The sequence below is a fragment of the Puma concolor genome, chromosome D2 (genome assembly GCF_028749965.1).
Source record: "Puma concolor isolate L17-30 chromosome D2, mPumCon1.1.hap2, whole genome shotgun sequence".
Taxonomy (NCBI): domain Eukaryota; kingdom Metazoa; phylum Chordata; class Mammalia; order Carnivora; family Felidae; genus Puma; species Puma concolor.
Window position 1 is genome coordinate 21,754,393 of NC_141677.1, and position 12,779 is coordinate 21,767,171.

The following is a 12,779-nucleotide window of genomic DNA, read 5'->3' on the forward strand; positions in this document are numbered from 1 at the left end:
CATGCTGAGTAGGCTGAGGAAGAGTAGGAAGAGAAGGGATTGGTCTTGCTGTCTTAGGAGTGGCAGAGGTTTAGGAGGTAGAAAGGGAAGCAGGAGAGGGAGGCACATCTGGTGTAATTTCATGGAGATACATTGTAATTTCTATCTGACTTTTTGCTTTTCCATGTTTCTAAAAATGTTTCTATATGTTGCCAATCCTTCTTTCACCAATTGCTTTAGTTTCAGTGCCCATATCATAGAAAGGTCCATTGTCATAAAAGAAGGAAAAGAAGTCCTGAATACTCAGAGCCCTTCTGTCAGATTGTCTGATTTCAGTTTGTTTTCTGGTACTGATTTTTCTACATCTTTTTCTCATTGCTGGCACTGGTCCATAAGTTCTCATCTCTATCAAGTTGTCTTCTGTAATTTCCTCTGGTATGGTGTTTATTAGCTCTTGAATTTCTCCAAGATCTGTGTCTTCACCCCCCAACTTTTTTGCCATATCCAAAATCTCTTTCATGGTTTCATGATTGGTGAAACACAGTTTTCTGCAGCAGATATTTATTGTTTGGGGTTTGATGGCTTTCACAGCTTTTTCTACTAACAATGATAGTAATTTCAATTGTGTAATCCTTCCAGACTTGCATGATTTTCTTTCTATCAGTGCTCTCTTCCATAGTGTTGATAATCTTTTCCATACAGTACTGTGTGTAATTAGCCTTTTAAATGTCCTCATGACACCCTTATCTAGAGGCTAAATTAGAGGCATTGTGTTTGGATGTGAGTAGACTACTTTGATGCCTTTGGTATTGAATTCATAGGGTTCAGGGTGGCCAGCAGCATTGTCCAATATCAAAAGAACTTTGAAAAGTAGTCCCTTACTGGCATGGTACTTCCTGAATTTAGGGACAAGTCATCAATAGAACCAATCCAAAGAAAGGGCTCTCATTGTTTAGGCCATCTTGTGCAACCAAAAGACTGACAGCTGGTATTTATCTTTTCCTTTCAAGGCTTGGCAGTTAGCAGCTTTATAGATCAGGCAGTCCTGATCGTAAGCCCAACTGCATTTGTTAACCAATTTCCTCCTGCTCACTTCTCTCACTTGCTAATAATGTCCTATGTGGCATTTCTCCCCCCACCCCTGCAGAATAGGGCACTTTCATCTGCATTAAATACTTGTTCAGGCATATATCTTTTCACCTCAATGATTTTTGTAATGGTATCTGGGAACTCATCTACTGCCACATGGTTAGCAGAAGCTGCCTCTCCTGTTAACCTTGACATTTTTTAAGCTAAACCTCTTTCTAAAATTATCAAACCATCCTTGGCTGGCATTAAGTGCTCTAGCTTTAGATCTGTCACCTTCCTTTTGCTTTAAGTTGTCATATAGCTTTTTATGGAATCATATGAGATTCTATAGATATGCCTTTCTTATAGCCATCCTGCACCCACATAAAAGCTGCATTTTCAATGAGATAAAAATGTATTTCACAAAAAGTATAAGGTTTTCATGCCTGCTAGCACAGCTGCAGTGAAACCCTCACGATTTTCATTTTGTTTTTCTTTTTTTCTTTTTCTTTTTCTTTTCTTTTTTTTTTTACAGTGGTTCTTTCTTACATGGGATTCATTTATCTTAGAATGGTGGGCAACCACAGCTGAAGATCACAATCTTCAGTACATATCAAGCAATTCAACTTTTTCTTGTATGTCATGAAATGTGTCTGTTTCTTGGGAGCACTGCCAACATCACTAATGGCATTTCATATGGGTCTCATAGTGTTATTCAAGGTTTACAGTACTGCAGTAAACACAAAAACTACATGAGAACTGCAAGAGATCACTTTTTATTGCAATATGCAGTTTAGTGGAGGGACAAACTGCTCATGTGGAGATGATTAGCATCATACCGTGTTTTAACCATATACTTGCAACACTTGTGCTCACCACAATAGCAATAGGAGGTGGCTATGAAATTACAGTAGTTCAGTATGTACTACAGTTAATTTTATGGAGTTATGATTTAATACTGCATCTTTGTTTGTTTACATTTCTCTTGACTGCAAATAGTGCCATATACAGTCTGCAAGTGTATGTGTAAGTTTTGATATTTAAAATAAGTATATTTATATTTTTATACAATGTAATACACACATATGCTGTAGCATCAAGATATAGAAAGCAAAATGTTTTAGACACTGAAAGGGAAATAAGCTGAAACACAATGGTAGAAAGATACTTCAAGTAGACCAAAAAGTAAGAATGAGACGATCTGAATATTTTTCCTTTTATGGATTGTGCTTTGGCTGAAGTCCAAGATCTCTTCACTTAAGCTAGATCCCAAAGACTTTCTTTTTTTTTTTCTAAGAGTTTTATGGTTTTTATGTTTTACATTATTTTTTTAAATCAATTTTGAGCTAATTTTTGTATATGGTGTGAGATTTAGGTCAAGGCTCTTTTTTTTTTTTTTTTTTTTACTTTTTTTTTTAAATTTGTTTTTTAACGTTTATTTATTTTTGAGACAGAGAGAGACAGAGCATGAACGGGGAGGGTCAGAGAGAGGGAGACACAGAATCTGAAACAGGCTCCAGGCTCTGAGCTGTCAGCAACAGAGCCCGACGCGGGTCTCGAACTCACGGACCGTGAGATCATGACCTGAGCCGAAGTCAGCCGCTTAACCAACTGAGCCACCCAGGCGCCCCATTTTTTTACTTTTTTAAGATAAAATAAAGTTTAACTTTTGCCCATAGAAACACATGGATGTTTTAAATAGCAATAAATGGAATTGATAAGGGTGTAAAAAAGGACACATAGAGTAGTTGGGAATATACATTGATGAAAACAAATGTGATTCAATATTTGCGTATCTTGGCATTTATCCAGAGATAAATAATCATAGATATACACAAAAATACATTTAGAATAGAGTTGACTGAAGCGTTATTGCAGGAAAACACTGGAAACAATCTACATGTCTAGTATCAAAATGACTGATTAGTAGAATAAAATACACCAAGTTTAGAATTATGTGTAGTCATGTGAAAATGTTCACAATCTATTAGATGAAAAACAGGTTACAAAACATTAAGCACAATATGTTAATAGTATAGAGATTGCAAGTGATTTTTATCTTCTTCTTTGTGTTTTTTCCTAAATATTAAGTAAAGCATAGAACAGTTTAATGTTTTGTTGTGGTTACTATTTATTACTGTCTTAATTAGTTTTTCTTTCATGGCTTTAAAAGTATTGCAGAATTTTAAAGTTGTTTTTATGAAGAGGAAAAGTATATAACAGACTATATCTCTGAGTTTGTAATGAAAGTTATTAAAATATATATTAATTTAAATATATACACATAAAACTCTAAGTATAAAATAAATATGCTGATAGGTACTGTAGTAAAAGATTTTTTTATCACTAAATTTTAGGAAAGAAAAAAGATATGAGAAAATTGCCTCATGGTTGCTATTTTTAAGGGAAGTAACCTAATACCTGCAATTTCTTTCTTAGAAAGATAGCTCAGGGCTTATTATTAAAACTAACTACTTTATTACTTAAAAAAATTTTTAACGTTTGTTTATTTTTGAGACAGAGACAGAGCACAAGCAGGGAGAGGGGCAGACAGAGAGGGAGACACACAGAATCTGAAATAGGCTCCAGGCTTAGAGCTGTCAGCACAGAGCCTGACACAGGGCTTGAACTCATGTACTGCAAGATCATAACCTGAGACGTCAGCTCAACCAACTGAGCCACCCAGGCAACCAACTACTTTATTACTTAAAAAAAAAACAACAAAAACATTTTCTTACTTTATTCAAGCTGAGTCATTGATTCCCTTTTAACTACTGTAACTAAGATTTTAGATTAGCTTCTATTGTACCACTCTATTATGAAGAAGAAAAGTCACTCGTTATTTTCATAGCAAAACTGGTGGGGCAAAGGGGCAATGGTACAAGAAATATGCTAAAAATATAGAGGCCCTCAATAAAGAGAAAGATGGTCTATTCCAGTTGTTACAAGAGTACATCTAGGTTATTAAGCAGGTATACTTTTCATCTTTATTCAAGATAAAGCTACTTTATCAAATTGAGTCATACACTTCATAAGGTAATCCTGATTACCAAATAACTTTTTTCTCTACTGTATCTTTCAAAAAGATAAATACAAAGAAAACATCTCAGATTCTAAGGTGGTTAATGAAGGACTTTGATAGCTAAAGTAATTTAAATCTCTGTATAAGGCTATTAAAAGAAAAAATATATCATTGTATGTGTGTATTGTATTTTCACACAGATGAATGCATACACATATGTTATAAATGAGACAAATAGATTATGTTTCATGATTTCTGTTTTGTAACATGGCCCTAAAATTAAGGAATAAGAATTGTAATGAATAATGTTTGTTTAGAACAGCTTTTCTAATTCTTGAGAGGAAAGGAGGAAAAAAGCAAATTTCAAGGATTTCCATTTCTTATAGATTGGATAATATATAGAATATATTGACAGTATTTTATTGATATATAGAAGTTCATAATGCTGTAACAACGCAGTTTATTCATAGATTGAAGTATGTGCTACTACAGGTAGATGTGACGTAGGCTTATTATTCTTTTGTACACTTAAAATGTTTTAGTGAGTCTAGATCTTTTCAAGATCCATTTAATACAGAGCCTGTGTGTACTTCTCAGCCATCTTCTTAAAAATGTAGAATTATGCTGGACACTCATGGATATTTAAAAATTGCCTTCTTGGTATGTTTGAAGGGCACATTTGAACTAATTATGAGAGTCTGGCAATAAATTATAGTAAATGTCTTCAGTATTAAACATATTGAACTCCATCTAAATGAATCATAAGTTTTTTTTTCTCTTAGATAATTTCTCAACTTTCTTGACACATCTCTAGTCTCCTTTTTCAGCATTCTCACTATTTTTTTCATATACCATGTGCTGAATTAACTAAAATGAAGACGAATTGTTTCTTAATGCTTTTTCCACTGCCTCTATTTAGAATGCTATGTCCTCAACTTTTCACTACTGTCTTCACTTGTTGAAATTCTGCAACAATAGTGGAATTTTAAATGGAAAAATTTTGTATCTTAGTGTTTATATGTTGAAATTGCATTTTCATTAAATTGGATCAAATGTAAAATAGCTTTCTTTTCCTCTGTATGATCTTAAATAACACTTTTTCCACTCAGTTGTTATGAAATTATACAGAATCATAATGTAAATGAGTTCTACAGAAACTTCTACCATTAGCGTCCAGAAAGTTTTTCAGTAGTGTTACTTGTATTTTAAAGATAATTTGCAATCAGAATAATAGGTAAAAACTTTGAGCTTTTCTAAATAGAACAAAAATTACTAATGTTTGAGTATTTATTGCCTTCCTTTTCCCAAGTCCATTAAAAGGATTCTACTTAGTTTCTTTCCTTCCCTTGACTTCTAAAAGGCTTCATTTAAGTCCCAAGCAATTTGGGGATTCTGTTAGTCCAGATGGGAAGGAAAGAAAAGGGTGAGAGAGTAATTTCTGTGGCAGTTTTATAGAGAGGGAATCTGGGGAAACTGGGGTGTGAGGGGAAGGTACATAGAAGAAAGAGGGATATATGTATGTGTGTGTTTGTGTGTGTGTGTGTGTGTGTGTGTGTGTATAAAGCTTATTTCTTTATTTTGAGAGAGAGTGCATACACATAAGTGGGGGAGGGGCAGAGAGAGAGGTAGAGAGAGAATCCCAGGCAGGCTCCATGCTGTCACTCTGGAGCCCAATGCAGGGCTTGATCCCATGAACCGCGAGATCATATTCTGAGCCGAACCCAAGAGTTGGATGCTTAACCAAATAAGCTACTCAGGTGCCCCAGAAAGAAGGATTTTTAAAAGTATTGTTCAAGAAATGACAATAAAGAATGTAAGTTATTTTTTTTTTATTAGAGAGAGAACATGCAAGCAGAGAAGAGGGACAGAGAGAGAAGGAGAGAGAGAATCTTAAGCTGACTCCATGCTCAGTGTGGAGCCCAACACAAGGTTTGATCCCACAATCCTGGGATCATGACCTAAACCGAAATCAAGAGTTGGATGCTCAACCAGCTGAGTGATGAGGTGCCCCAAGAATTTAAGTTATTTTGGGATTAGTTTTCAGTTGCCATCAGGTTCCCCTGATCACAACACAACTTGATATGAGACAACATGGGTGAAAGATTTAATAAAACTGGGAAGTGTCAACAGTTGTATATTCACAATTGAGATGGGAATATGAGGGCAGGAGAATACAATCTAATCTGCAAGTGGAAGTTACTGCCTTCCACTTTTTTTCCACATTCATTTTTGTTGTTTTTAATTTTTGTTCATCAAGAGATGCTATTTTATTCCATTAAAGAACAAATTATGTAGCTGATTTGTGATCTACCACTTTTTATCATATGAATAACAATTACACTTATTTTTTCTCCTCTGGGGCATTGAATTTTATGTTGGCTTGGGGGAAAGGAACATAGGAAGGAGAAGTGGAGTAAAATTTGATCCAGTATGTCTTTCACTATGAAACAAACTTGGCAAATTCATAGTTTTTCTCTTTTTGACCTATCCTCCATCATATTTTACTTTATACTGTTAGCTAAAGTTTCTTTTTTAGTTTGTCCGTTCCTCTTACTGGAAATGGAGGAAACTGTCTTTAAAGTAACCACATGTTAGATCAAGTTCTTCAAGATTTTAATGATATCAATCAACTTGGCAGTTGTTTTTTTCTCTTTTAGCCTTATTTATTGTCTTAATACTCAAAATTAAATTTATCAAGGCACAACTGGTAAAAAGATTCCTAGAATATCCTTGACATAATAACTTGTAAGAGAATGGTCTTCAATATTATCTGTATATGTAGTATAACCATCACATCACATCCTGTTTCTATACATAAATCCAAAACTAAAGGAAAAAGGAAGAAAAATGTTTATAGACTATCACTGACACCTCATATATTTTTTAAAGAATATTTTTTTATTTGACTGGATTCTTTCATTAGCAACATTTTTGGCATCATCTAGTTTAAAACACCTGACATTACTTTAGAGCAGAATTAATTGGTCATGTACGAAAAATGATCTCTTGGGGCTTTTCAGATGGAATCTACAATGTAAGACTCATCTTTCATAGATTAGACAGATGGATTATCAATGTTTTGTTTACATTCTATGAAAACAGAAATTGGAAAAGTAAATTGAAAATGTAGAGGTTCCGCATTCAGTTCTTCTAATTCAGTTCTGCTTTTTTCATTGGTAAAATGATTTTGTAAATGACATTAGCTATCATTAGCACTCAAATTATTTCATGAACAAAATGAAATCTCAGATTTAGTAGTTAGATAATTGAGTTCAGAACTGTATACACAACTGATGGCTTTTTCTGGAAAAATACAGTAGTTGGAAACTACCTGTGCCTTGTTTTCTTGCAGGGAACAAATCACAAGACAGTGGCATAGCAGAAATGGAAGAACTTCCAGTACCACATAACATCAAAATAAGCAACATTACATGTGACTCATTCAAGATTTCATGGGAAATGGATTCAAAGTCAAAGGACCGTATTACACACTATTTCATTGACCTCAATAAGAAAGAGAACAAGAACTCCAATAAATTTAAACACAAGGTAAAATCTTAACACACACTTATATTCATTTGCATCTTAAAAACTTTATAAATATGAGGACATTTTAAAAGGAATAATGTTCTATTAATTACTTATATGATGTGTTTGACATTGGAAGAATAAAAATTACATGTCAGTTTAAAATTCTATTCTAAGAGATTTTTTTAGGAAAATGAAATGTCAAGTATACTATTAAAATACAGTTTTTCCCAGAAAAGGTAAAATCATGACTCTCATATAGACATAAAAATGAACATGTGTTTAAGATTTAACTTACTAATTAACTGCTGAGGTGTTTCAAAGGATAATCCAAAGAATGTACACGGTTATGGATCAGAATACTGAAATAAATGTATAAGTAGAGGCAAAACTGGTTTGGGGTCATGACGGAGTAAGGGCCAGAAGAGAGAATTGGACAAAATTCGTTTGCATGTATTTAGACAAGAATATCTACAAATTACAGTGTTATAAAATAGCTTCCACAGAATCAGAAGAAGATAGCCAGAAGAGTACACTATAAGCAATGCATAGTCTTCATTGAAGCACACATTTTTCCCTATAATAACTTCCAAAAGAGGAATTTTATGTAGCTTATAAACTTTAGGGTATTTGTAAAATACTTTAGGGCTGAAAATTGCTTTATTTATTCTATTTTATGGTTTGAAAATACAAATCAACCATTAAATGTCTTAGACATGTAACACCTTTCTGATATTTATTCTTTTAACAGTCTGCTTACCACATATCTATTCTGATACCTGTCTCCCTACATAGACATCAGAGGTAGTATAGAGAGAAAAATATTTATCTGGTTTAAGTATTCTTATGTTTCAGTATTTTTACTGGTGAAAACTGGTCTTTTTTTAAATATTGATACTAAGTTTTAACTCAGCAAATCTTTTGGAAGAGCTGTCTTATCTTGTCTGGAAATTATGCCTTTTACCAAATGCAGTTATATACACTGATGATAAATGAGAATTATATGTACAGATAAGTGTGAGAGAACAAGATCGATAAGTCATTGTTCTAACCATGTTCCGAGTTTAATTATGCTTTATGGTTATGGATACTCTCTTTGCTGACATTTGCCTTCTTGAAGTAGTTTTGAAATATTTCCTTGAAGTATCTTTGAAATACTTAATGTGAAATGATGATTAGATCAAGATTTGACCCACTTTTCTTTATTCCATACTTAGAAAAACATGTCTTTGGAAATGTAGTGAATATTCAACTAGCAAGTTTAATTACCTTATTAATCATTGTTTGGAAATATCTAAACATTTCTATGACACATAAGCTCCATACTTGAATATAGCTGAAACAGATATCACCTCTTTTGTATATAAAATGGATTAATTTATCTTAAAATAGCTGTTTTTAAAATGTGCTCTCCCTTCACATATAAAATATTTAGTAATGGGCTACTCTGGTAAAACTGATTGGTAGTATAAATTAAACAAATATATTTTAAAATACAAAATCATTGAATTTTATTTCGGTCATGTTTGGAATTTTAGAGGTTTTTGTTTTGTTTTATCATTTAGTATTAGAATATTGTGTTTTAAGGTGCACATATAAGGAGTATACAGAGAAGAACAAGACTCAAGAAAACAGGAACCTAAGTACATTTATGTCATTAATTAGCTGTATGACCTTGGGTATGTCTCTTGATCAAGTTGGGCCTTGTTTTTTACATCTGGAGAATAAGAGATTTGAATATAATTGTTAAATATCTTTAAAAATGAAAATTCTGTCATCAGCCAGGAATTTAATAAATTCCTCCAAATTGTTTATAATTGATTCAAGTTATACTGCTAAATTAACTGATTTCTTCCCTCCCTTCTTTCCTACCTTCCTTCATTCCCCTTTCCTATTTTTCTGTCTTTTTGTCTTAGGATGTTCCAACAAAATTGGTGGCAAAAGCTGTTCCCTTGCCAATGACTGTCCGTGGACACTGGTTTTTGAGCCCAAGAACTGAGTATACAGTCGCAGTGCAGACTGCCTCAAAACAGGTTGATGGTGATTATGTTGTGTCTGAATGGAGTGAAATTATAGAATTCTGCACAGCAGGTAAGAGAACAGAAAAATACAGAAAAATATTTAATATTTAATAAATATACAGAAAAATATTTAATAGTTCCTAAAAAGCTAATTACATATTTAAAATATTTTTAATTATAAGGTGATATGAACTGCATTGATTATGTTTGCATTGCCAGTAGCACTGTGTAACAGAACAAACTATGCTGTATTGGTTGGAGTGATCTGAGATGACATTAAATCAGTTCTTTTCTGCATAGTTTGATTTTTCAAAATAAAAACTTTGCAAATAAAACTGGTGTAGTTTGAAAATATACTCAGCATATTTTAAGCTTTGTTTTGAGAGAGAGTTTTTTTTTTTTTTTTTTTTTCACAGATACTGAAACAAGGAAGCCAGGAACATCTTTCTGTAACTTAGGGAAATGGATGCAGATCTTAATGACTGTACCTAGCAAAATGTTACTAGATTTTTCACTTGAATGCTGAAAATTTGTATCTAAACTAGTGTCCGGTGTGTGTGTGTGTGTGTGTGTGTGTGTGTGTGTGTGTGTGTGTCTGCTTCATTAGAAAGTACCTCATAGCCATTTGGCCTTCAGATATCTGATGTGGAGAGCCCATCCCCTTTGATCTTGAAATATAATTTAATATTCCATTAGATGGAAATGTTACCATTCATCTCATTCATTTACCTGTTTATTCATTCATTTAAGAAACAAATATTTAGTGCACACTTAAATAGGTGTTGAAGTGGTACAAAAATATCTCTACCTTAATACATCTGTCATCCTCTCCTTGTTTCTTAGAATGGGGCTTTGTTTCCTCTTTGTACAGGTGATTGTTTCCTCTGAAAATTTGTAGAGAGAGGCTAAATGTTTTATCAACATAAAGGAGCTTGAATTAAGAAGTCTTAAAAATTTGCCTCAACTATTGTAGGTTGCTTAGAAATTTTCCACAGCTGAGGCATCCTTCAGATAAATCAGCTTCCCCCCACCATAGCCTCACACATGCATTATTTTCCCCCTGTAGCCTCACTCAGTACATACTTAGCTACAGTACATGCATACATACTCAGTACATACTCTCACTATCTTGTGTTTTTCTTAAACTCAGTGTAAAACGTTTCCTATGGGTATGTTAAATGGATAAAATTTTAATTCTGTGTGATTTTGATTTTATCTTCAACCTTTTTATTAGGAAGTTGCTAAGGATTATAACATCCTTGATTGCTAAGGATTTCAGTCTTTGAGAGCAAGGAAAATAATATCTCTCTGGTACCGTATTTCTTATCAAAGATACTAATTATAAGATCCACCATTTTATATATCACTAAGGAAAAATACTATCAATTAAACTATGAGACAGTGTTTTCATATCACAGCTATTGTAAGACTCATGTCAGAGAAGCTAAATGTGAAGAAAATACATTTTCAGAGGCACCTGGCTGGTTCAGTTGGTTAAGCATCCAACTCTTGATTTCAGCTCAGGTCGTGATCTTATGGCCATGATATTCAGCCTGCTTAAGATTCTCTCCCTCTTTCCCACTGCTCTTCCCTGCTTGCATGCATGCATGTGCACTTGTTCTCAAAATATAAAAATAAATAAACAAATAAAAATACAAATGGCTCTCAAAAACTTAAGAAATACATTCTGGAATAGATGAAATATGCTATTAATTATAGTTAAGTTATCAGTAATGAAACAGTTGATTTTTATATTGTATTAATAGTGAGTAACATTAATAGTAAAGAATTCTCATTGACATAACTTTTATATATATTTGATGTGTTATATTGGAATTAATATATCCCCTCAGTTTTATTCCTGAATTAAAATTTCGCTTTGGAGTCTACCTCATGTTTACTCTTTTTACTGCATTTCTTTCCCCTTACTTTCATTGTCTCCTACCAGGGAAATTTAATCTAAGTGAGACCCATAAGTAAGAGACACAGTCTTTTGTGACATTGTTTTAATACATGTTATTTTCCATAGGACTGCAGTAAACAAAATTATAGTATTTGTCCAATAAAAAGAGCTATAATTTACCTGCTAAAATCCCCATTTGACATTAGGGAAAAGTGTGAAATGTTTCTTCTTTAGCTTAAGGAAGATTTTTGGCATTTCCAGTTCAGAAATACCTATCTGTCTATAGATGCACACACATTCACTCTATCATAATTCACCCTTTTATAATCTACTTAACATTATGAGTACATGTTTTATTTCTATGTGTATTAAGGAAAACCTATGTCTTCTTACTTTCATTTAGAGTGGTCTCCCTGTTGCTCTTTTACTTAACTACATCTCATAACTCTTCTAAGGAGGTTATGGGTGAATAATAAAATGCCAGCTTTTAAATGTGCCACAATAGTTTTCTACAAATTATTTTGCATTTTTAATTTCTATGAGTAAAATTTAAAGGGAACTTAAGCTGTTTAAAGCTCATTGTTTCAGTTTTATCAAAATAATTCAGAGACTTTTACCTAAGCTTTATCAATAACCTTGACTCTGTAAATTTTGAGGAAGCTTTTTGTATAAATTGTCTTTTAATCTGGATAGCTAATCTATTCAGCATTTATTGAGTGCATACTGTGTGCTAAGCACAGTGCAAAATATTGAAGTAAAACAAAATAGAATGCTACCAACTAATCTACTTCTAGTCTAGTCTATGTCAGAGATAAAACCTTGTGCTTACCTCATAATAAGTCACACTTGTTTATATATTTATGTGTAAATTTAGACGGAGTTCTTTGAGAGGAAGAATATTCCTTTTGATCTTGTAACCTGATCATTTAATTTGCATGGTGCCTTCTACATCATATGTTCTAATCTAAAATGTTTGTCAGCCAGTAAAGCAGTCAGTAAACAAACTGTGCTGCCATGAACAGTTCAACTAGGTTGCTTTTATTTGGAAAGTCTTATAATCGTTATAGACAAAATTTTTGCTTAGATTCTGGTAGAGGAGTTTGATAACAGTCCCCAGTTTTCAAAACAAAAAGTTGATGAAAAGATCAAATTACTTGGAGAGAAGCTTGAGATTTTCAAGAGTCCTGTGTACCTGCAGACCACCAACTAGAAGCCAGAAGACTAGTCTAAATTACTAGATATATGAACATTTGGTGAA

General features: G+C 33.0%; 1 protein-coding gene across 3 annotated transcripts in view; it reads left to right on the forward strand.

The window, feature by feature from the left end:
• Nucleotides 1-12,779, forward strand: part of PHYHIPL (phytanoyl-CoA 2-hydroxylase interacting protein like) — a 103,568-nt gene that overhangs the window by 61,605 nt on the left and 29,184 nt on the right. For all 3 annotated transcript variants that reach the window (XM_025918308.2, XM_086679755.1, XM_086679754.1), the window contains exons 2-3: nt 7,422-7,618; nt 9,514-9,688. In XM_025918308.2, the coding sequence (XP_025774093.1) occupies nt 7,422-7,618; nt 9,514-9,688 (372 nt within the window). The remainder of the gene's footprint in view (nt 1-7,421; nt 7,619-9,513; nt 9,689-12,779) is intronic.